At 40.0% G+C, this 26,859-nt stretch overlaps 1 protein-coding gene across 4 annotated transcripts in view; it reads right to left on the bottom strand.

The window, feature by feature from the left end:
• The window catches only part of slc12a5a (solute carrier family 12 member 5a), a 156,525-nt gene that overhangs the window by 73,838 nt on the left and 55,828 nt on the right, over window positions 1-26,859 (bottom strand). Inside the window, exon 1 of one of the 4 annotated variants that reach the window (XM_072452090.1) lies at window positions 19,248-19,675. The exons of the other annotated variants lie outside the window; for them this stretch is intronic. Within the exon in view, the coding sequence (XP_072308191.1) occupies window positions 19,248-19,302 (55 nt within the window). The 5' untranslated portion in view covers window positions 19,303-19,675. Of the gene's footprint in view, window positions 1-19,247; window positions 19,676-26,859 lie in introns of those variants that run through there. 4 annotated transcript variants of the gene reach the window in all.

The following is a 26,859-nucleotide window of genomic DNA, read 5'->3' as shown; positions in this document are numbered from 1 at the left end:
ACCGTCTCAGTAGAAAAAGATGCAAAGCAAATTTATGGTAAAAGCTACTGTAGATATTCCCAAACGTTATGAAAAACTATTTAATTCCCTGCACTTGCATAAATGCTATTTGTAGTGCTACCTTTAACTGAGCAAGTGCAAGAATAATGACCATGAATTGAAGGCAATAATGTGTATCTCCAGAACACATTTAAGAAAAACCTTTACTTTTACATAATAAAACATGTATTTGATATCCACGGACTAATAAAAGCACACAATTGGAAAATAAAGTGGAAACATTATGGATTCTGAGCCGTTTGCACATTTCACCCTTTCTTTCTCTTTTACGGCTCACTCTAGGCTTTTCATCTGCACATAGTTACAAAGACCCAAAGTAACTCACCACTCCTGTTTGTTCTCTGATAATTAAGGTTGTAAAAATCAAAAGGCTGAGGCATTTCTCTGCTTTACAATCAATGCTGTAGTTCTTCATTTGTCACCTTCGTCATTGGCCCTGATTCAACATGGCACCGGGCCAGGTTTTAATCTGATGCGTTCCAGATAAAGGGGAAGTGAGGAAGATGGAGGGGAGGCAGTTGCCATGACATCTCACATAGTTACGGAGATCTTAAGCAACACTTGTAGATGACATGGCAGATACGGAACACAGAGGCTAATGTGTGCTGGAGTGTCCTGTCGTCCTGTATTAACTTCAAAGGCAAACAAAATAAAATACAATCAAATCAATTCTACTAATACTATTATGCGAGACACAGTTAATAAAGTTCACGAACAAGCTTTTAACCATGTTATAATAGTTTTCCCTTAACTTCAGAGATTTATATTGAGCGATTCTTGAATGTTTGTGACCCCTATCCCCAGCCACAACCCTGTACTTACTTGTGGTTCTTTCGAAATTTAAATTCCAGGTCACCCACAAAAAGGTTTGGAAGAATAGCGAGGCCAGTTTTTACAAAATAAAACTGGTAAATGAAAATCTGCCCACTTACTACAAAGAACTGCTACAATGTAATATTATTTGTTTATTTGAACAGGGACAATACACCTTAATAAACATTTATGTAAATGTGCCAGTTGTGCAGTTTAGAACAGGAAGACCCATTGGACCCCTTATGTCATAGTTTAATATTAAACCCCAAAAAGTAAAATAAAAACCTTCTTTAAAGTTTTTTTTTAGTCATTTTTCGTTCTCTCATTTTCCACATACATGGCTGCAACAGTGCCCTAATGGCCTATATTACCCACTAAGCCAGGAAGTAACTGACCATATTTTACATGGCAAGGACATAGATCCTGCTAATTTGCTCTTTGTTAGTCTTATTATTCAAGCTATAACTTTGATTGCTTTTTTAGTGCATTTGTTAAGCCAGCACGTTGCCTGTGTTACATAAATCTACCTCCAGAATGATTTATGATATTTTAGTCACACCTACCTATCCCCCCCTCCTCCTTCTAAACACCCACCCCTGACTGTGGCTCCTCCCCCCACACTTATAAGACTGGGGTGGTTTGTAGGAGGAGGACGGCCCCTGCATGACAAACAGACAAGAGATGATGTAAGCGATTCTATTAGAGGCCGTTGACTCCGGCATTAAGGGGCGATTGACACGGCCACAGGTACTAATACCATGATGAGAATGTTAAACAGTCACAGTGGGGTCCAGTAGAACGTGTACGTGGGTTAATTTCAAAGGTTCAGACCAAGATAGGATCATGCAAGGTTTAACAAATCTGATAGGAGTCACAGGAGTTGATCCATTGTTGATCTAGTGTCTTTAATGCAGCAGGTAAAAGGCTATTGTTCTTGATCGCTATAAGAGAAATGTGCTTTTCTTATCACGCTGCACAGATGTTGCACCGGACTGATGGAAAGGTCAGTGTGAGTGGCGATGTGTGTCTGCATGGTTTCACTGTCTGAGATGTGTCAATTCATCTTAACACCACACCAACACCCATCTCAGCATCAACTGCTCTTGACTTCAGCAAAAGCAGTCAGAACATCATTGTTGTATGTTGTAGCCAAAGCAAGTTCCTAGCCTGTGAATTTTGTTCACTGACGATGGCAATAAACCTTTTCTGATTCTGAGACAGTATTCATCAGGTGTGCCGAACACATTTGGGGCGCGAGAACATTTTCAACGCTCAATTTTGCTTTCGGCTGAAGAAGGCTCTGCCATTGGGGTTTAGTTACACTTTAAGTACCATCATTTCCACCACAAACAAGATATTCTGTCTTATTCTGCATTAAAAAAAAGACAACAGTAAATAGCCCTAGCAGCCTCTCAGCCGGCCCTCTGCATGCCTTTTGTGGTCACAAGGGGCACTAGGCCATCTGTCTGGGCCTGCCACTTTACTTGAAAGTCAAACTTGTAACACTCCCTTTGTTGACACGGACAGCTTATGCTCACAGTTCCATTAAGCCATTTAACTGGAGGGGCCTACTCAATCAGTGGTGTTCAGGGGAGCTTGGTATTAAATAATAATATTCAGCCTTTATTAAAATGCATTGTTAAAGTCAATCCTTTCTTTGTATTACTATATGACAATAACATATCCGGTGTGTTGAAAGATTTGTGTGTGAATAGCTAAGTCGTTTACGGCGACAGCTGATTAATTGCATATCTCACTTAATTTTTTTGGTCCTCTAGTTACGTAATATCCACTCTGCATTCGGCAGAGGCATCTTGAAAAGCACCTTGCATCAGCTCACGGATGATTGTCGTGTTAAGGTTCACTTTTGTTTTGCGCATGCTTATGATTTCACAACACGTTTTCGGAGTATGAGGATTATGGCAGATTGGATAGTATTTTTGTTTTAAGTGGACTCTGTTTGGCTACATCTTCTCACAGGATTTTAACCACGCCACATTTATGTGCAGTTTAAGCATTTACCTGGACAATTACAGCCAAGCATTGATCATATGGTCAACATCATCAAATTCTAGAATGTGAACACAACCTTTAACATAATGGAGACAAGCAAGTGGCAGAGCCTCCAACAGAAAAGTTGCATAATGCTCCTTTAACACAGGACTCACGATCTCAAAATGTTTTGCAATGTACAATACTACTTAAATTGTATTGGTTAACTTATCTATCAACTTTCCCAGCCTCAAACCTTTCCAAGTTATTCATGATCGGTTCTGTGGTGATAACAGATGATGGATTTATCAAGGCTATATATATTCCCTGTTAAAGACGCTGCATTAGTGGAGATGACACCACTGCTGTAAGATTTTGACGCAATCTGAGCTGGCATGGGAATTCACTCTAATCTAAGGCCTAATATCTGATCTGCAACGCCTTTACTAAAACTCACTAAAACCAAATCGCACCGATATAGACAAACTCCAACAATCACTGCAGAGAAAATGTGCGCACAGCAACTTTGAGACAGCACCAAAAATGTCTCCTCAGATGTGCGTCCTCGCCGACTGAAATGCAGGCAGCGATGTGTGTTTGTTGTTTAAATAGAATCCGCATAATGACACAGCTTGACATCATTCCTTTATCACTCGACGTGTACAGTGTACTCGTCTTCGTTCCTCGATGCCGCATTCTTCAGCCTCGGAAAAATCTTTTATTTAATCACAATCTATAAATCTTCTCTTCCGTGACACTTCTGCCTCTTCCCTGCTCCTCTCATTCCAGTCCTTTATCGCATCTTTTTAACACGTATCTTCTTTCTGATTTCAATGCCTCCCTGCTCCTCCTCTGCTCTATGCCGGTGTGACTGCAGTGTGACCTACTTAGCCGTACTGCTTGCTACTGACTGGCACAGCAGAGGGTTGGCAGAGTGGTGTGGTAACCAAGTAGGCTGACTTTGGAGCAGGCGCCAACACATTCTTAAGCCTGGCATCAAAAGAAAGCGATTATATGTGATCAGGCAAACCCTAAAAATACTGTGGCCTCCATTTTGTGAGGTGAATGTGCACGTTTTCAATTGTGATGAGTACATTGTGTGAAATGTGTCGTTCATTTCTTCCCTTGAAGCCACATCTTGCACCTTTTGAGACTCTAATAATCATATAAGTCAAAGCATCACGGAGACTGACCGTGTTTCATTTGGGCTTGCATATTGAAGCCTCGGCATGAAAATGACAATGTGTTAAGTCCATTTGTACAACCATCTGTAGGCAGCTATTGTCCGCTCAATCACTCGCCAGCCATAACTGCAAGCATAACTGTCCATAACCTTTATTCAATTAGTCCAAGAACCTCATTCAATCTAACAGTGGGGTATTTATAAAGGTAAAATGTGTTACCGTTACAGCCTTATCACTACTTTTCGCAGTAATTAAAAAAAGAAATTGCTTCTAACAAAGTTCAGCAGCCTTTTGTCGGCAAAAGTGGCTCCCTGGACGTCCAAATTTGGCCCCGTAGGCCCCACTTTTATTCAGAGAAAGATGATAGACAACCTCAAAAACAAAGTCAAAAGAGAATTCACTTGAAACCACTTTTGAAAATGTGATATTTGCTGACAGCTAGAGGACACTGAACTTTACCAGAGACAGTAAGCCACACAAAGACACCTGGATATTGATTATTATGAGTTGTATTTATTGTTCAAAATATGCATTTAATCTGTCCTCCCTGCCTTTACTGACACAAGCTCTACTTTCTATGGGCGCCACTCCCCAAAATCCTAAATCCCTGCAGTAACATTCTAATACTCATGTAGCATTTTGTAGTATTTTGGCCCACAGCCTAACAGAAGAGGGCCATGGGTTCTTATATTTGTGCTCTACTTAAGGCCCGGAGGAGAGGCCAGGTGTGGCTGTAATGACACACGAGATGCTGTGGAATGCACTCTTCTCTGGGATCTGCTTCAACCTGCTACAATAGATCTTCTTCTCTCGCTTTCTTTCTCTCCTTTTTTTACGGTATAGCGTAAAACACATACTTTGAAGACGAACAACTAAAGTAGGTGGCAATAAATGTACCTTTTCAGTTGGCTGCCAGCTGCCATTAAAAGTAACACAACAACAACAATCACTCACCGTCAGGAGCCACACGGGCCTTGTCAAAGGAAGTATTAAATTAAGGTTGTATGAGATGTAAAGCTTTATGTAACAAAAACTTACGTGATAGAGGTGGGTAATATCAAATTATCAATAATATCATGATTGTTGTTTTGAAAATGTATAAAAAAAGATTAAATTAATAAACTTTCAAAGAAGGATAAAAGTGGTATTTTGGTCTTTTAAAATGTGACTGGTACTCAAACCTCAAACTAAACATTTAAAGATACATTATACAACATTCCTTGGACTGACACTATATTCTCTGAATATAATTATTAGGATATGCTAAAATAACCAAATAGTAGCTCAGTGTTTAGAGCACTTTGATTCCTGCACGGAATCCAGTTTTGTCGCTGTGTCCTTAGGCAAGACACTTAACCCACATTGCCTCGTATGAAAGTGCAAGAAACATACCCCTTTGGTGACAATAATTCTACATGTGCTGCAAATGCACACAGATTTAGCAGTAGAACCCCATAATTGTCCAACGTCCAATGTAATTTGAAAAACATAATTCGTACATAGAACCATCATGGAGAAAAATAATACGCTTTTCCACAAAATTTGGCAATTTTTTAAAATTCAAAGATAACTAAACTAAACTGATAAAGGTTGCTGTAGTACTTAAAGTGACAAAGCCAGGTCCCCTGTGATAAAGTGCACTGCATTTCCCTGTGTTTTCCTCTGTTGGCTTCCTGGCAACATTGTGTGACCTACTCCAGATGTTGTGCTAATGAGCTAGGACATTAGTGCCACCTCGTCATACCGTGTATATTCATTTAACAGTGACAAAGGTCTATTGCTTCTCTTTTCTTTAATTTGTGTAATCTCACTCTCTCATTCAGGCAACAAATAATTTTAGAATAAATTCACAGGAATATCAGCAGTTTAATCACCCATCAACATTGTGCTGTAATTAATGACCAACAAATTAAATAAAAAGCATCCACAGATTGGCCACTGTAATGTTGACACGATGGCAAAGGCGTGACATAAATGCATGAATGCACTGTATGCATGCAAAACATGCATTTCTTTGCACGTATTTGCCTTCTACACAGTATAAAGGCATTAAATAAACAGCATTATCACCATGAGTATTCACACAAATCTTTGGGGACGCACTTTTATATAGAGCACATGGCTGAAATGTACATGAATGATAGACATTAGTCACACTGCTTTGGTATTCCCTATATTTATGAATAACTAGGGGCAGATAGAAGTAAGTGGAGAAGCATTTGTACGTGAGAAGTTCTCATGGCTCGTTGCTTCCAGTATGGGATTTACTCAGTTCATGCCTGGTTTCCTCATGCACACCCAACTGTCACTATCCATCTACATAGCCATTATGCAGAGGCTCGTACATGGCTCGTCCTCCCTTTTATTTGATTCATTAACAGGATACTAAACTAACTAAAACAATCACACAACTAACTAACCCATAGCTCAAATGCACCTATACATTTGTATAGGCTTACCCCAGGTGGAAGGCATGTCCAGACATTAATGACATGGTCGACATTAATGAATGACTCCTGTCGAATACCTCTTTACCTGTAAAGTGATAATAATGATGGGCTGAGAGGGTCAAGACAAAAGTTTAGACTTCCAGATCCAGACAAATCATTATGTCTGAGGGAGGGCATTGTCTTTCCGGCTCTCTGAGTTAACAGAGTTTGCCTGGGCAAATAATGAGGAAAAGGGTGACCCTTATTACACCATGGAAACTCAGCAGCTGATAGCCCTGATGGATACAGTTTGAAGACAACATTGTGAAGCAGACTTTATTAATTGCCATAGGTCAAGCCTATCATAAAAGAGTCCAGCAGCAGCTGTCCTCCACGAGGCACCAAAGGGAATCCAGCAATGAGGCATCTCGGAACAAAGGACGGTTGGAGAGAAGAAGCAAGAGTGAAAATTGATCAAAAACGGCAGGTGAAAAGGAATGCGAAGTCATGTTGCTATAGCAACTAGCCATGTAACCGTAGATCAGGACTGGAGTTGAATGCAGTATTTTCTCTATCTCACTCTTTCATTGAACAGAGCAGCCTCCTTATGCTCTGGCCGTACAAACAACATGTCAACTATACTGTCCATCTGACCGTGTCATTGGGCATTTCCTCACAGGCCAGGAGCACTTTAATTATGCCACACTCATCTTTCCTGTGGCCAAACCCACTGAGTGTCATCCATCCGAGGATGGATCACATGCTAACCTTCTCATTGGTACGCATGAGACATGAGTGCCGCTTATGTCATTTCTACAGGCAACCGTCTGCACACCACATTGTTGGATAATGGAATGATGAAATTTGTGAATGTTGCACCAATTTCGCTTCTGAAACAATATGTAGCAATAAAATATTGATATATAAATATAACATGGTAATAATGCAGGCTCCGGCTGTCGACACAACACATTTTCAGTGCACCTGTTTAGTGACCATTTTTAAGAAAACCGCTCTTGAATCCTTTTTGGGTCAAACTGAGGGCTAGCGTTTAGATTTAGGAACCCTGCAGGCTACAAAACATTATTGTTTGATGCCATCTGTGTCCATATTCATGAGCGTACAGCAGAGCAGCAGCACTATGGCTGTGGGCTATTAAATGAAGAACTACACACTTAACTGACCATCACCTCAATATGTTTGGTTAATATATATCTTGCCGTTTTTAAATCCCAAATATTAACGCTGGCCTCATTCCGTCAGATGTGCTCTGGCCACCCATGAACCATTAAGACTGTCAAGCCTTCGGGCCCAAAACATACCAAACACACATTATTATTCCCTGGTGTCCTCTCTCCCAAAACACATGATGACAGCTGCCATAGAGGAAACTTAAAAAGGCCACAGGCATGCTTCTTCAGCTAAGCTTTGTCTGTCTGTCTGTCATTCTGTCTGTGGAGCCACAAACAACCATCGTAAGAAAAGATACATAACTGCTTATTGCATAAACAGTCTACTGGATGAAGCTTTCCTGGCATCCATCTTGTTTTGAAACATCTGCTTAGGGAATTCTTTGGAGTGTGTGCAAAGCCCCTCCATGTCACCTGCATCGACGACAGGATCTTTATATCAAAGACTTCTATACTGCACCGCTGAATAAACTAAGGCGTATAGACTGACGTAAATATGTATGAAGTGCGCATATAAAATGTACAAAACACAAACGTACAGGCAGTTAGGATCTTATTAGGGTTTAGTAGGACATGAGAAGAGATAGAATGTATCTTTTATTCGGTGAGCAGCACAAAAGGAGGCGAGGTACAGCTGTAAAAAGACCTCGCTTCACTCCAAAAGCAGTGTCGCAACGGCCAGTGTGGGACAGAGGCAGCAGTGGGATACGAGGAGATTAGAAAGTGTTGGGTTTATTAATCTAGACACGCTGGAGGAAGATGACAGGGCAGGAAAGGGAGAAGACCATAGATAGCAAATGAGGAAGGATCAGCAGTTGTAAGTAGAGGTCCAGGGATTATGTGATGGAGGTCAGCCCCAGCCCTGGCTCTTACACTGTGCAGTATATGTGCACAAATCTCCTTCTTACGCACAGAGTTGGCAGAACGCAAATGGACTCAGGTCCCAGGGCAAAAACTTGACAGTTCTTTTAAAAACGATTACATTTCCTATAGAATATGAAGGGAGGAGACCTTCAGCTGATAAATGATGAATTATAGGCTTCTATTTAAGGAAGCAAGGCCTTTTATATCCCTTGGCAAAAGGCTTGAAACGCGTTATTGAATAATGAAGACTACAAGAACAGAAAAAAAGCACATTTAATAGCTCACGTGGCAACGAAGCACTATAGGGACCATATGGATGCATTTAAATGAATTAAAATATTATAGACACATATAGAAATACATAACTTTATATAAATGGAATTGCACATAGCTGTTGGGTTGCCTATGTCCTTGAACTTACATGCCATAAATTAATTAGTGCGATGAAAATATGATAACATTTCAATACTTAAGTCTGCATATATAAATTAATGAAAGTTCCCATACACTGTAATTGAATTTTTTTTGGAATCATCAAACATATAGAGGGCCATATTAAATCCCGACACTCTCCAGCATTTCCAGGGCTCTCCAGTTAAGTTGCTCCATTTTCTGCGCGACAATAGCTGAATGGGCTCCTATTGAGGGGCTAGATGGGGCGCAGGGCAAGTGGTGACGGAAGGGCCAATTGACAGCCGCTTTATTTCCATTTTGCCAAGGCAGCCTGATAGACTCTGGATGGGGAACACTCCTCGTATCAGTCGTAAACATTTGCTTGTGTGAGACTCAGGCAGAACATGTCAAGCTGTTGTCAAAAAGGAAAATGTGCGCGACAGATAGACACTGAGGAAGGGAGGAAGAAGTGTTGTGCCTCGGCAGGATAAGTGGTCAGCAAAGCCAAAGGCGACACTTTACTCAGGGAAATGATGAATGAAATTTACACCAAGTGACACACATATTTGATTGTGAAAATTACACTTCGAAGATCTATACCGGTACATAAGTGTTCATGAAATAATTATTCATTCATTCATTTTCTACCGTATGTTCCCGTTAGGGATCGTGGGTGACTGGAGTCTATCCCAGTGACCTTGGGCCTTAGGCGGGGTACACCCCGGACAGAGGACAGCTCATCTCAGGGTTAACACAGAGACACACAAACAGACACAGACAACCATTCACTCTCACATTCATTCGCTAGGGGCGATTTAGAGTGTGTTTAGAGAACACATGCGAGTCTTTGAACGGTGGGAGGAGCCGGAGAACCCAGAGAGAACCCACGGTAACACGGGGAGGAAATGCAGACTCCACCCAGAGAGATCATGTGATAATGGTACCCACAATTTCTTCCTTGGGAGGCGAGAGTACTAACCGCTCTGCCACCGTTTCATCATTGGTTGCAATGATGAAATAATGAATTGAAAAGAAATGTTGCAATGATGACATTATAGCAAATGAAGCACCTGAATGCAAGTTTTAAGTGATTCATTCAGTGAATCACTGTGGCTGTATATGAGGAGGTGCCGTCGCAGGTACACAGATCAGGCTTTAACTTAAAGGTTCCACCGATTTTGTGCCTGTACGCTTTATTGAAAGGAAAGTAGTGTGAAATGGGGGGTGAGAGAAGAGAGGACATGCGTAAATAGTCGGAGTCAGGAATCATGCTCACGACACTGTGGCTGCACCTGGAGCCCGGCATACGTGTGCTGTGCCTTAACCACTCCACCACCGAGCAGCACGCCAACTTCAGCTGTTTTTAATGACTAAAATAAATTGAAAAACATGCATTCTTACTGTGAGTGGGCTCGCCTCTTTGCAGATCTGACTTGTAACCTGATCCAGTGGCACCACCTGCTTGTCTCCAAGGTGATAGATCAGTTAAACGTTATACTGTGGAACATTAAGCAATAACATGTATTTCCTTGGAGACAAGAAGGTGAAATGTCACATAGTGCACCTTTAAATAACAGAGTATGTTTCCATTGCTCCTAAAGGAAGGCTAAAGGAAGTAGCATGTGCCTCTACTGGTTAAAAGTGGATTCAAGTGAGTTTGTCATTCTCTGTTTTGAAAATATTGTGACACAAATTGCATGCACCCATTAATATGATGGGGCAACATATAAACGCAGAGGCCTTCTGCCAGATGCGTTCTTATTCATCAGTAAATCAAAGTGGCTATTAGTTAATAACATTAGTATCATCCAGTATTTCTTTTAATCTTCCATGTCTGATCTCCTACACAGACAATCTCGATAAATGACACCACAGCATAAAAGATGAATCCCAAGCACTTCCATTCATAGATAGACATCAAACAGCTTCACAACTGCACTATAGGAGGCACTTTCTAAATTACGAAACTGCAATGTGTTCTGACAGAATTAGAAATCGAATATTTTCCCAAACAACCCCACTGATAGCCCTGTCATTGAATATGTTCAAAGTGTAGTGTTGGTCATTGTGTAGTCATAATGGACCCCTATTCACTTAAGTGATTGTCTGTCACACCAAGAATTACATGTAAGAGAAGAGGACAGAAGAATATTTGATCCAAAATGTATTCATATTTACATTAAAAATATGTATTCATATTGAATGATTTGTTTAGTTTATATGGACATTAAAACAATACATTTACACAGTGATTAAATAAAATAAGGTGAGCAATAAGCATTTAGGGCTCATGGCATGGCTTTCCCACCCTTTGAACTTGTGCGCCGCATTAGCACTTAAGAAGACAAGGAAGAAACTTAGTGCACCTTCCACGGATAAAAATTGCAAAGTGCCTCACAATGAGAAAACCTAATGGTGTCTAATGAAGCTTTGAACTCTATGGATTTGAACTAACAGGAGAGACAGCAAAAGCAGAAACTTCCATCACCAGTTCTGTCTGTTTTATGGCAAGCGCTAACATTTCTAATTGACCACTGACAGTTACTATAGTCAATCTCTCGAATTTAGACATGTGTCAGTGTCTGATGGCATTTGCACTAAATGAAAAACACTTAATAATAACATAATAATAACACACATCTGTTAAAGTAAAACACACAAACACACTATTTGGGTTATCCACAACAAGGTACTGCAGTAATAATATTTAACACTTAGTCTGGTAATTTATGTTGGAAATCTCATTACATCTCTTGTATTGATTTAGCTCGAAGTGTTTTTATTGCCATCAGACTTGATTTTACTGGCAAACTTGACTCTTTTATGGATTCAAGGCCACAGTGTGTGTTTACAGGTCACATTCATCCAAACTAAATACAGTTAAAGTTACAAGTACACTTTAAATAATAATGACTATTATTATTTGTTTATAATCAGTTATAAAGGCATTTACAAGCATTTATCATATTTTGTACATGGTTTAGTCACACATGTTTTATATTAACCAGATTAATAATATGAATATGAATAATAATGACAATGTTTTTGGTTAATAGCTTATTATTATTACTATTACCATCATCGTCATCGTCATTATTATTATTATTATTATTATTATTATTATTATTATTATTATTATACTAAAGGTTGAAACAAGCACAGCTAGACTTACTTTATATGAGTTTTGGCTGTTCATACAAATTAAGTCCAGCTGTACTTGTTTCAACCTTTAGTATAATGACTTGCCCGGAAGTCTCAAAACATTCTATTTAACGGCTTTAACATTTATAAGCTATAATAAACCATCTAGAAATACTATTGTATAAGAACTAGTGTTTATTAATGACGCGTAGTTAACCAGGGAACCTTATTACCCTAGTTTGTTATATTCATAGATTTGAACGACTAAATTTGCCACCTGAATCCACACATGTGATACTCCAAAAGCTTCAAGTTCTAGATCATTTTTACTGGGAAATATTCACACCAAAATGACTTTGAGTCAAATGTTCTTGCCGCTCCTGAATCATACTGAGTCCATTACATACCAATCAGCTTTGTAATTAACCAAACAATGGGATTCAATTTAACAATTTTGATTTAACGTTTATGTAATACGCTTTTCTTGTGACCTGGTTTTCATGCCAGTGCTGCAAAGTGTTCACTATTAGATTATAAAAGTTTGTAATATATATATTTAAAATATTCCAACCATTACACCCCTAACTTCCCTTGCACACATCTTGCGCTGAACAATGATTTGCCATCTGCCCCATTAGCAATGACAGCCCCTATACCAAACCTAATGCGTGTGCACAGAGCAGGATAGCACTTTAGTAAAGCAGGCAGCAAATGCTTTGATATTGTTCATCACTCCCCTGACTCCCACTGCCAAATTACACATCTGCACCTTTGATTTTATTTGATGTTTTAACCAAGTCACGCCTGTGCTCAGCTTTCCTGGTAATATAGAAGCGAGTGTCCACTGCTGGCTATGAGTCTCCCTGCCCATTCATCCCTACCAATTGACTTTCTAGTTCAGCAATGTCGCCTAGCCCTTTCCCGCATGCACAAATTCGTGTTATTACAGCTTCAACAGTAATTTCCTTGCTCCTCCTCTCTACATCATCACAGCAGATACGGTGTAATAGGTTTTCACTTTTTATGAGCAGATCTCATTAAGTTCCCTTTCCTTCTTCATATGTAGCCATAAGGAACGCCCTCTATATGTTATGAGATACACAGGCACTTGAAAGTCAATGTCATGGTTAACATACGGTACCCAAGGCCAACCTAATGGTGAGTGCCTTCTGTGTAACAACTACTTTTAAGATGAAAGAGAAACCCCTTTTTGCCTTTGCCTTGTGGTTACCTAGGCAATTACCAACAAACAACGAAGCTGAGCGTTTCATTCTCTTCTTTTTCTTTCTATTGAGTGGAAGAGTGCGTGGTGCATGTTCTGCACTGCATCTTCTGAAACAATTGTTTTTTAAACTTATTCCTGTTTTTTGAAATGCAAATGACCTAATACACATTGTTCCTTGTGCAAGATTTCATCATTCAAACCCTCGATTTTTGCAGGAAAAAAGTGACCAGCTTTATGTAAAATGCTGTCATTATTATCACATTTAACCCAGGAGTATACAGAGAGTTCCTCTTAAGCTGCTATATGGAACAGTTCCAACTGCCTGTAACCATGGCAATCCACAATACCAACTTGGTTATTTTTCTCTTTGGAGCCAAACGAGAAAAATAGTTTGATAAAATGGGATGATATAGGGCTTAAATTAACAGTCACATTCGCAAAGTTTGCATTTGGTGTAACTAGGCAGAATCCTGTGGTTCTAAAGGCTAGCCGAGCTCCCGCCTCCAGCGAAAACACCACAAATAGGTATATGAGTAAGAGCAAATCAATACGTGGCTTTTCATTACAGGCCCATCTCCTGGCACAAGTCGGTTCACAGTAATGTCAGATAGGTCTGAAATTGAGAGACTCATCATGGACTGCAGTATCTTAAGTAAAAGACCAAAGAGAATACCCTGGAGAATCCCACTCGCCCAGCTTAAGTCACGATGGAGAGGTTTGGATTTGTGACCCCCCCTCCAGCCCAAAGCAGGCGTCCATCCCTCACACTTCACACTGACCATTACATACCTGACATTAAACATGCACACAAAGCCATTGTACTAAGCACTATCCACCAGTATCCAATTGTTCAACCATTTCTGATTCAGTGGATGAAAATAACCAAGTAGGTATGGTGTATTGCCATGGTTACAGGCTGTGCTGTGAGAGATGTTTAATATATCTCCCTTCAAGATGTGAACCCTTCACACTAGTGTTAAAAATAGGCAATCAAAACTTGTTGAGCCTATTTTAGGTGTTTTTCAGTCAATTGTGAAAGTATATATGAATCAGGAAAACCTTTGTAAGAGCAGTTCATTCATTGTGTTCACAAGAGTACATTTATAATATTTTAGGGATGTTTATTATTTGACAGCAACACAGAACTAGTTGTGAGGGAGTTGTGACAATATTGGTTCATTCAATTTTGAATTTAATTTGCTCTTTTGACATCTCAAATGCAAATGAGACCTCCAACGAGAATAACAATGTAAACAAAGTAACCCTAACCCTAATTCGTCAGCTTCTTTCTTGACATAAACCCGCTGTAAAACAAGTCGTACATTTTAAATAGTTAACCCCAGAAAATGTCTATTTATCCTTGTTGTTGATATACAGCTGCCCTGACAGCATGTCAATGTAATTTATCAGAGCTGGGATATACTTAATAATGACTGTAAATTGGAGTGGTTAGAGATGAGGAGCATGGCTGGTTCCTCTACATGCACATGTGTCTGTGGCATACCATTGTCTGGGCATTTTTATCCGTGTAGTATGATTCAAGAAACATATTATACAACCCTGCTCTCTAATTGACACAATCCATCAATTAAATGTACACCCATTAGTGATGCTAAGTAAAGTCTAATTAGAAAGAAATCTTTTCATCTAGCTCTGACCCTGGAATCATCATGGAAGCCATTGCAATCTTTATCCAGGTTCTGTTAATAACTTCCTTTATGAAATCAAATTAAAGCACGCCTCATAACCAGATATTCGCTTATTCATGTTTATCTTTAATGGTCATACATGCATTCTATAGGTCTAATGTTAAAACTACCTGTCATTAAGTGGAAAAAATGTCTCTTGTGATTGTAAAATGTGATTGACATTTGAGATGCAAGCAGTGAGCTTTGTTGAAGGTAACAAGTGTCCCTCCCTGTTTGGTCAGCAATCTGTTTCACTTAGTGCATTTGCAATGCCCTATGCTCCATTCACAGTAGATGAGCAGCAGAGTGGAGGCAGAGAATAATGACTTTGAGCATACACAACAACTTCCTCCCTAGGAGAGGACCCCCAGGAGCATTTTGCAGTATTATGCAGTCAGCCATAACTAAAGCATCATTACAAGATTGTTCACAGCTCTGAAAAACATGAGCCAAGAGAAGGACAGATTGGCGTTGAGAGCCACTAATAAGTTATTCGATTTGGATTTCCATTCTGTATCCAGAAAACAAGCAACACAGTGTCCCCTGCAGTCTTAGCATTTGAAATGAAAGGAGATGTAATGTTAGCTGCCACTAAGATCAAAGATTAGTGTTGAATATGTCTATGCATGTATTTGGATCTACGATTAGGATCTGCAGAAACTCTACAATCACCTTAATAACTAAATCTAAGGGATTATTAAACCTTTTACATCCAACAGAAGTAAATTGTCTTTAATGCATTTATTTGATAACCATGCAGCCACTGAGAAAAATCTGTCTATCAGCTGTTGGCTGACCAGCTGAGGCAATGACTTTGTCTAAGCAGAACTCATAAGTAATACTCAATCATGCACACTTCACAAAAAGCCCTCACTCATTAAATCACAGCCATTAAACATAGTGGCATGTTAATGAGAAGATAACTGCATAAAAAGACAAAGAACTGATGACATACACAAACATTTTGAGTAGCATAAAATTATTGCGGTTGCTAACATGACATAGGCCCATCCTTAACGTGGATAGTTTGAAGATATAACCATATCTTTATACAACAAATCTCCAAGCAAAATAGCACTAGTGTGAGAAGAGTGCTTAAAACTATTAACATGTGTATGCTAAACAAGCAGGGCCTGCTTTCCTTCAGACTAAATTTCTAAGTGCCAAACACAAAAAAAACTTTTTAGGAAACCTTTTAGCACAAAGCTGCATGCTGATTCCAACAGAACCAGCAAAGACACTGAACTATGTCTTGACTGCTCCTACCTCCTCATTCTCCTAACTGTCACTTCAAAGAGAAAATCTCGAGATAATTAACAATATGTTGTGAGGGCAACATGACAACTTATGAATATGCAAATGTGCCTGGAACTGCAACTTTTCTTCCTTTTAACTTGTACTTTCTATATCTTGAATGCATTTAAATTGGCCTCAGTAATAATGATGCCTCCACAGTGAAACAGCTAAAACCTGGTGTCAAATACCGCGGGTGCTGCTCTCCTCCTGGCCTTAACCCAGCCGTGTAATGACTGCTATAAATCAGCACCTTGGACAACGCCTCAAACTCCTGTATATACATACAAACCACTGGAGTCAAGCTGAAGGAGGAGAAGGAGAAGGGGAATGCCGCTTTCAGCACCAGGTGAGAGTGGATAGCGACAGTCTCTGACGTTCCTGCTTGAACGAGGCGGATAGCCCTCCCTTTCTAGAGTGGCCTTGGACTGATGACTAAACAGAGTTATTCAGGTTGTTGCACCGCTAGCTAGCAGAGCTGTGATTCAGATGAAAGGGGTTGTATGTGTGCGTGTATGCGTGCGTGTATGCGTGCGTGTGTGGTGTGAGTCTGTATGCAAGTATAAGGTCCAATAAGACAAGATGACAGACCAAGAGAGACAGAGAAATATGAGGCAGCCAAAAGCAACCCTCTAAGAAACTTTGTGATGCCATTAATGCCACATTTCCGGATCAAAAAAGCAACTGCTTTAGAAATATGCATTAAATAAAACATAAATGCACATATTTATTACGTTCCATCCTTACACATCAGGTAAGCCAGGAAATAAAAGCCAGAATTGTTGAGATAATATTAAAACATAAACTATTAAAAGATAGGCACGGACCAGTATTTATATTCTGATTCCTGCCATCACTTTTTCCTCTTCTTTTGCCATAAAAGGCCTAAAAGAGGGTTTTTTATAAGTTATCTGTTTTTTATTATTTACTTCTGTGTCTAATTTGTTTCTGTAACTAACCTGTGTTGCAACACTGTAATTTCCCCATTGTGGGACAAATAAAGGTTATCTTATCTTATCTATAAGTAGAGCTGTAGAAAGCTTGGGAACATTTACACTCGACATTGTATCCAATAACTGAAAGAGTTTGCAATAGAAATACTAGATGTACTAGAATATATATTCTCACTGATGGTCATACATAATATATTGCTGTTCCACGTATCAGTAACTGAGTGGAAATGGTGATGTATAGAAAGAGGGCACTTATTCCGCTTTCTGCCTCTCAGCGAGTCCCACTACACCTGTGCACATTACATGCTATATTGGAGCTACAGTCACTAAAATGGATCCAATATGGCCAGCCCTACAAACTATTTCTCTATTATAGGCAAATTAAATGTGCACTTCTAAAACAGAACACATAAAAAAGAGCAAAGTTTTTCCAAATGTGGCAACCAACATGAGAGCTTTGAGTACACGCTACGATTGTTTATGTAATTCACAGGATCAATTTGACGTGCACTGAAAAACTGAAGCACATACACTTAATGTGCTCACTCCTGTTTTCTGGCTTCATGTCATGCCTGCTGCTAACCTGTCTCGGAGAGTTTCAAATCACACCACTTACAAATGGGTCGTGCTTTAACCCTGCTGCCAGTCTCATACAAGGGTCTACGCATCAAGTAGACATTGTAATCCCCTCACGCAAAAAAAAAAAGGATGCCCGCATTAAGTTAAATATTCATATTCCCAGCACTGGTCTATTTTTATCATTAAGCCCATCATAGGAAGAAGAGGAAGCATAGTGACTGTTCTCTCATCCGCATCCTGTCTCTTAACCAGTAGTGACTGTAAGCAGCAAGTACATTTTGTTTGAATTACCAATTATAGCAAAATGAACAGCCACTTAGTATGGGAACTCTTATCTACCACTGTAATTTATCATCTATGCCATACTTCTGTTTAGCTAAAGATGTACACATGACATTTGATGAATTTTTGAATTTCTGTTTGTGGCTATGGCACCAAACCGTTAAAGATGCACTGTATGCATGTACCTGTTCAGGTGGAGGGTTCACCACCTCTCTATGAAGATCATGGCATTAGACATATTTATCTCCACGGGGAGTAGCAGGTGACGCCACAGGCAAAGTGGAGAGGTTACTCCGCTCACATATAAGAAGTGATGTAATTGTTATTTTGAAAATATATTTATGCAATACAGACACTGAAATTGAATAAATGCAACGTAGATTACTGTGAGACATTACAAGAAAATAATTAACATATCCTTGGAGAAAAGCATGTGGTGGAAAAATTACATAGTGCTCCTTTAAAACCCTTTTTTGCAGACTGCATACAAAGCTATTGCAGTTATTGGTCCCTCTCACAAGTAAGGTCTGTTAGGACTGGTTCCTGCATGGGCTCAACTCCGGGGATAGAGCAAAGGGCATATTTTGACAGCTGGGGGTGAACGGATTAGCAGTGCTGGTTGAGCAGTAATTGTGAGTGGTTACATGTGTACATGTATGCCCATTCCCCCTGTCAAAAGGATCCCAAATGTGGTGAAAGTGTGCGATCTGATGAAGAATAGATGAGGTGTAGGCTTGAACTGGATATACTCAATGAAAGATGATACAATGCAAAATTGCAAAATGGAAGACACTTTATTCCACCATACAGAACAGAACGTGCCAGCCCGACAAGCCAATCTGTCCATACCCTCTCCTGTCTATTGTATGCAATGGGTGAGAGGCTGGCGAACCCATTACTATTCCTGTCACAACAGCCTTGCAGTAAGAGTAGGAGCAGCAGCGGAGGAAGCAGGCCGAGTGCCGTACACCTCCATAACAGCCGAACCTTGACCACTCATGCATACAACACTGTAATAACATGCTTGGAAAATACTCGTTGCACCTTTGTATGTCTGTTTGAGGAGATTTAAATGACCAGCTTGTCTTGCATAACCATGTGAATCTCCATATGTGCGTGTGAGTGCTTGTGTGCGTACGCCTGACACATCCTATCACTTACCCTGGCTTTGCGCTCCCCCGTCCCCCTCCTCTGTGTCGGTCAGGTTGTTAAGCATCCTGCCTCTCCTCTCTCCCCTGCCGCGGTTTGCTCCTCTTCTCCCTTCCTCTTCTTGTTGCTGCTGCGGAGCGATGTCACTGTGCGGACTCTGTTTTTTTTGTTTTTTTTGGGGGGATGCACGCACTGTGAGATCCGCCAACGGAACGGCAGGCAAGGCAAGGCTGGAGTGTAGGACTACAGCGCCAGCCTAGAACCTACTCGCGCCTCTTCGCTCTCCTCCGCTGTTGGTAGGATGCGCGAAGCCAGGCGGGAGAAAAAGAAAAGAGGAGAAGGGATTTTTTTTCCCTCCGGTGTAGATCCTCCTCTTGACGTCTCTTCTTTCGCTGGCTTGTAAGCGTGACTCTCTCTCTCTCTCTTTCTCTCCCCCTCTCTCTCTCTCTCTGTTGCTGCCTCGCTTCAGCAGGAGGAAGAGGAGGAGGAGGAGGAGGAGGAGGAGGAGGAGGAGGAGGAGGAAGCTGCAGGACTTTGGGAGATGATGGAACGCCTCAAAAGCTGCACAGTTTCATACATCAGTGTGTTGGGTTTTTATCTCACAAAAATAATGATGTTAAAATGATGTTCACCTGCCACTGCCATCAGTGGAAGACCGAATTGCAAAGTCAAACAGTGGGATGCTTTTGTAAATTCAATTACCCCCCACCTCTTCCCGTATCTCATTCTCTGCATTGAGGAAGCTAAATTGATGCGTTTTTTAAATGGCAGTAAGCCCTTATTATAATGTTACATAAAAATAGCTCCTCACATCAACAAGCTTTACCAATTGTAACCTGTATAAAAAGCACACGACATCTCCAAATAGTGCCAGTTCTAAGTAACGCTACCTCCTCTGGATCCTTTTACATTTTCTCATTAAAAGCACCTTTAATGGTACGATTCCCATTTGAGTCAAGCTGTGTGAACTTGTGTGCTGTACCACACCGATGCCTCACTGTCAATTAGATCTCGTTTTGATCTGTGCAGATTCACTTCGATTTGGATCGTACGTTCGTTGCGCCGTGTGCAAAACAGGGGTCTGCTTGGCGGTGTGTGTGTGTGTGTGTGTGTGTGTGTGTGTGCGTGCGTGCGTGTGCGTGCATGTGTGTGTGCGTGTGTGTGCCATGATCGCCATTCTGCGCCACAAATATGAAAGCAATTAATCTCGATTTTAGTGATAGTGATGCACGGAGTAGATTTCAACAAAACGAATAGGAGATTAAAATGTTGCTGACCACCACTGGATTATTTTCATTGTGGATTGTTTTCAAGTATGACAAGGTCCAGCTACAATGAATATCTGGATGGGGCCAATAATTATATATTGCAACTCAACATGGTTAAATCTGTATTTTAATTAAGTTTTCTGATTTTATCATATATCGTGATCTTTCCAGAACTCAAAAACATGTATGTATCATCCAGATTAGCCACCCTTTAGTTTGCCACAACAAAAAGGCACAGGGCAGGAACCTCGCATTACGAGATGATGTTGTGTCTTGAATTACTAAATATACCTAAGGTGTGAAAATCTGCATTCACACAGCAGGGTTAAATTTGGTTGGAAATAAATACTGTATAACCCTCCTCACTGTAGATGTTACGACTCCAAAGTCTCATTTTATTCTAATGATGATGAAGTAAACAGCTTTGAAGAAAACAGGACACATTCATTATTCACAAAGCAGAGCTGGTGCAACAATAGGGACATCTGGATTTCAAGATCCATGTACGATGCACAGTGACCACAACACATAAGCTCACACAGTGGTTATACATAGAACCAACCCGCAAAGTTGTGTTACATACAAACAGTTGGATGGTCATTTGCACACCATTAATCTGTTGTAACTGCTGTCACTTGGATGGATAGGAGACTAAATCATTTGCTTGATTAAGTACAGTTAAAGTAATGCTTCATTTATGCCAAGTACAACAATTTGTCTGGCGTTGGCATCAGCAAACAGCCTCAGATTTCATCTTAATGGAATATCTCAACAAGTTACAAGAGTTATTTGTTCTTACAGTTCCTTTTTATGGATGTGATGACTCCCAAAACACAGATCTTGCATCTAGGGCTGAAATGATAGCATTACAAAAGAAGAAGGTTGATTATCATTTTACTGCTTTGACGATTCATTTAATTTACATATTTAATTAAAACCACATGTATCTGTGGCAAACGGAGAGTGCACGGAACTACTTGTGGTGCTTGTTTCCCACAGAGCTTGTTTCTGTGCGGTGCCTGCAGCAATTGAAGCACAACGGAAGAGAAAGCTGCCTGTTTTAAACTCACAAGTGTGTTTATGTTGTGTGAAAGAGCACACAGGGCCGCAATAATAAAACAGAAAGTCTGCACCGAGGGGTGAAGAGACAGAGGCTAAAGTGAACGACACACAAGCTAATGTTGCAAAATGACTCGGCCTCAGTGAAAAATCATCTGCATAGCTGCAGAGTCACAGCACTCAAGCACAACACAAGGAATCTGATCAGTTTACAATATAGTTAACTAAAAATAAAGAGTCTAACAGGAAGGTGTTTTTTCTTTATTTCAGGAGAAGACAGACATGGATCCATTTTCATGGCTTCACATTCCATTCAGAAATCAAATTAAATGAGCAGATGCACTCATCATGGACATTTGGACTATAATCGCCTTATAAAATATTTTTTCACAGAATGTAATCTATTAATAAATTAATGGATCACTCGATTCATCAACAAAAAAAATCTATACATTACTCCATTACTAAAATAATCGCATCATTATTTAAATACTTACAACCAACATAGTGGAAATAGAAAGAAATAGGAAAAAAGAACAAATTGGCAAAGACTCTTTTACTCTATAGTGAGTGAACTGTTAGTGACGTGGAACAAAGCAGTCTGCTTGACAACAGTGACCACTTTCCTTCTGCTACAAACTGGATTGTCTAGATAGATATAGTATATGGGCAAAATGTGTTGTGTATTATACATAGGCACTGAGAAGTACATTTGAAATGTATAATTAAACTATAGTCTAATAATTATCATAACATTACTGATAAAGGCTGTATAAAGTGAGTACTAACTGTAAGCCCAAGCAATATGGTGATAAAAATCGAATAGTAATTTAATCCTTGTGACAATATTGTCACTGTTTCTCTGCATCTGCTCAAACACAGACATTCCTCATATTGGATAAGTTACTTAACTCTTTAAGACAATAGAAAAATACAATACAATAAGTGTAGATGAACCGTGATCAAATTCGAAATCGTGATCCGGCAAGAAAATAGTGATATAAATGTTTTCCCATATTGCCCACCCCTAACCATATGTATTATAGAAATGCACTGATGGCTATCAGGAATCACCAAACAATTTAGGGAATCTGCTGTGGATATCGTTCTGTTGTTAAATTTTAACATTTTATGTTTGTCTTAAAGGCATAATTCATTGAGACTAGAATCTTCTAATACTGAAATGTGGGATCTAGAAGTTCCTTTAAGCTCAAGTTATTTTAATTAAGCACAGGCTCATGGGGACAAACTGACCAGGTCCACTAATGGTGCAGAGAAACAGCCAGAGTCCAAATACTTATGATGACACACCATGGTCAAAGGAAATTCAATTATGTCAGAGCGGGGGCATTGCTGACCTTCAGTGACTGTACGAGAGGAGGGGGCAGGGATACAGCAGACACAGGGGGTAATGATGGGTGGTGGCCCCACGAGGACCCTGGACAGAGATGGATGTGAACCATAACCTATATGAAGCAATGGCAAGGGAAGTTAAGGAAACTTGGCAAGTCAAGTGATAAAACCCCATGTGTACATCACTGACCACGCTCAGACGTCTGCATAGCCACAAAAGATTTAGATTAAATTGGTTTTGTTTTTTGCGGTGAAACAGTAGTTAATAAATCTTGCCTCAGTGCCTCAATAGAAGGACTTGGGTTTGAGTCCCTCAGCAACTTGCCATCTATTAGCAACACTGACACAATGCTATATTTTCCATGTCCATTGTTCACACTTCGTCCGATTAAAGGGAACCATGGTGCACTTCCTTCTAAGTGTGTATGTTTGTGGAGAGTGAACGCCAAATCAAACTAGATTTGTATCAAAGAAGTTCCCATCTGGTCCATTTTAAATCGGAGGTCTCAGTGCAGTACACTTCCAGCCGCACAGCTGGCCAGGGTTTACAGCACTCATTGGCCTTTAGCGGCTAGCTACATCCGAGGGCTGTCGGTCCACCATGCGCTGAAGTACTCTTCTCCCCTGTGAGAGGTTATGAGGAGCAGCGCTCACGTACCACGTGACCACTCTGACCAGGTCTAAATTTATTTCCGGAACGGGTTCCGTTTTCTCTCAGTTTTCAGCCGCCACCGAGTCGGAAAATGCACTAGTCTAATCGGCTCTCGGCCTTTCGTCATTACCGTAAATTTGCAATAGATGCAAAACTTCACAATTCAGCGGCTGAAAGTTTAGATGCAGGGCATTCCAAGGCCACTACATCATGTATTGCGGTAGTCTATGTGGGGAGGAGGGGCGAGATCAGCGTGACTGAGGTTCCAAGTAAACAACAGGCAAAACCCGAGTCCAGTTTATGAAGTGTGAAGTGATTTTGATGCATTTAATGAAGGGAGTGTCTACAGAGCCGCGAAACTGCCATGTTATTTTGTGCCGCGGCTCCTGAAACTGCTGGGCTATTTGACCGCGCCAGGTTGGACCGCGCCGGGTTAGGTCTTGGGGTTAGGGTCAGGGTCAGGGTTAAGGATAGGGTTAGCCATGAGGCTATTTGACCGCGCCGCGGCTCTGCAGCCACGGCCTTTAATGAAATAGACGCATCATTTTGCCTCCGTGTGTCGTGTTTTTTCAGTAAATTATCTTCAACCAAAGCTATAGGTTTTACCTAAAGGCCTAAAATGTGTACATGATGGTGAAATGACGGCCTGTGAGGGACCCCTGTGAGCCATGTGGACGAGGATGGACAAGAGGAGACAGTGTGCGTATCCAAATACAACTAAGGCACACAGGCAGACTCAACCATTTGTCATCTGCCAGTAGGGCCTTTACAGGAACCCCCACTATGACATTATACTGAAGATTTTTCCATTGAGTTTCATATTCTGGGTCGAAAATGAAAGGTTTTATGATTGATATATTCCACTCATCGAACAGCTGGTTGAGGAGGGAAATTGGAGGTCTGGATCAGATAGAGAAATCTGGACAAAACATAAATATTCTGGGCAAAACATACATTTGTATAGTTTCAATCCTACTTAGATTTAAGTATGGGATAAGAGTAAACAAAACATTTTTAAGTTTTTTATTTTTTATTTATTTATTTTTTTTAAATTGTATCCAGACATTGGCCTCCTTTTTTGAAAAATATGCACCACATTGGGTATGGAAATTTTTGGTTTGGTTAATATAACAAAACATCTGGGTAGCTGGCAATTTTATGCTCCATCCCATCAATTGTAACACTTTTTGTAACATTTTTGATTGTCTAATATATTGGGCCAAAGATATAGTACAAAGCAAACAAGATGGAGGACCAAGCACAGCCCTGTCTCACACCTCTTTGAAAACTGAAGGATTTTCAAACAATACAAAATTCACAATCTTAAAATAGGCATACATTGCCACAAAATGGATGCTGGATTTTCCTCTGAAGTGCACCAAGTCTGAACTATAGTGGTTTAAATTGGCTTTTGTGTCCTTAATTTTTTCTATGTGATTTGAAAATGTTGGTATTGGGCAAAGGAGAACAACAATCTAACTTTTTAAAGGCATTCTTAGAGTCTTCAAGTGCATCTTGATGGAATTGCTTTCAATTTAAGACTTAGCACAAAGTGATATAGCGTAAGTGCTGAATTTCACTTTGATGTATAGATTTAGCATAATGCTGAAGCAAAACAGTTTGGTTTCACTGTTTATTAAGTTTAAAGAATAGTGTCTGGAAAGGACATAGGTGATGTTTTTTTCTAATAAGAAGGTATATCTCCAAAATGCATAACTTCTCTATTAGTGCTGCAGGTAATCTTGTAAGTTATAAGTTGTAAGAGTCGGTTTAGCTGCAAAAGCCTCTTTATAGTCTGTATAACCAATGTTTTGTGTGCTCAATACTCAGAAAGTCCAGCAGTTTTCGTTGATGAAAGATGCAATAAAAGCGAGAGGACAACCACTTTTTACTTTTGGCACCAGCAGCTGGACCTGCCTCTTGGTGTGGAGGAAAGACTTGGATTGCAGCCAGATCATTATGGCCTGTCTGAGCACTCGGCCCATACACTGACAAGGGCATGGAGAGTGCAACAATGTCAGGCCAGCAAAACAGTACGCAAGGCAGCCCTGGATGTGTATAGAGAAGTCTACAAAACCACAAAAGGTCTTAAGTTACACTTGGTTTTTGGTGTAGTGAAATGGTGGTTATAAATCCAGCCTGATGCAGTGACTCCAAGATAGAAGGCCTTGGGTTTTGACTTTCTCAGCAAGTTTTGTTTGCACAGAAACAGGAATACATGATGATGTACATGTACTTTGACTTCTTTCCATAAGTTTTTCAAAGTTCCAATGTTATAGTTCCTCTAACAACAATCAAATACTTCCCATAGCCCCTATAAAACATTGACAAGCTGGTTATAATTTTTTACTGTGTAAAAAGGTTTAAAAATCACAATAACTGAAAAGACAAGGTTGTCCAGTCCAGAGCATTGGGCTCAGCTAATGCTATAAGGTAAAATACACATTATTATTATTTAAAAATAATAATACCTCTTTGAAAACTGAAGGTTGAAAATCCTTCAGTTTTCAAAGAGGTGTGAGACAGGGCTGTGCTTGGTCCACCATCTTGTTTGCTTTGTACTACAGTATATCTTTGGCAGTATCAGAATACAGTAATGTATGCATTTTTTGCCAAAAAAATAAATCCTTGAAGAGGACCCCCAGATCCCTCTACACATTTGCGTGACATTTATGCATGTCATACAAACAACTGCCCTTAAAAAAGGGGCTGGCAAAGTGCTGATGACCCACTCCGCCCCTGTTCTGGGTTAAATGTAGTCAACATGATAATAATACAGACAAGGTATAATGGGTGTAATAATACATTTAGATAAATTATTATGATAAGTAAGGACTGGTCTGTATGGGAAAATGCTAATTCTATAAATCCATGTTTTAACGCTACAAACACAGTACAGACATATACACGCAGTCATAGACCAAACACTTCTCAGGTAAAGTTCCTAATGTACGGTAGGTACTTCATTCAATAAATCATTGTCTTAATTGGCGTCTAGTTGTCCTGTGTGTCTGTTCATGTTAAGAAGTGGGCAGCTCTTTACAACAGGATAATCGTCACAAAAAGGAGAACAGCCTCTGTAGTTTCACATGGCCTAAAACATGAAGACTGTAAAATGTTCCCTGTAGTACATGAAAGCAGTAAAAAGTTTGAAAATATTTAAAGAGAATGTATTATAACCTGTGAAAATCTCCTCTGTGTCAAATTCTCAAATCAAAAATAGACTGCAAGACGGCACTTGTAGTTAAATAATGCAGGCACTTTCAAAATGCTCCACAAAGAATATTCCATA

The sequence above is a fragment of the Eucyclogobius newberryi genome, unplaced genomic scaffold, assembly GCF_026437365.1.
Source record: "Eucyclogobius newberryi isolate DKJ021-1_F unplaced genomic scaffold, fEucNew1.0.hap1 SCAF_19, whole genome shotgun sequence".
Lineage (NCBI taxonomy): Eukaryota > Metazoa > Chordata > Actinopteri > Gobiiformes > Gobiidae > Eucyclogobius > Eucyclogobius newberryi.
Note: the sequence above shows the minus strand (reverse complement) of the source record. Positions and strands in the feature narration are given on the sequence as shown.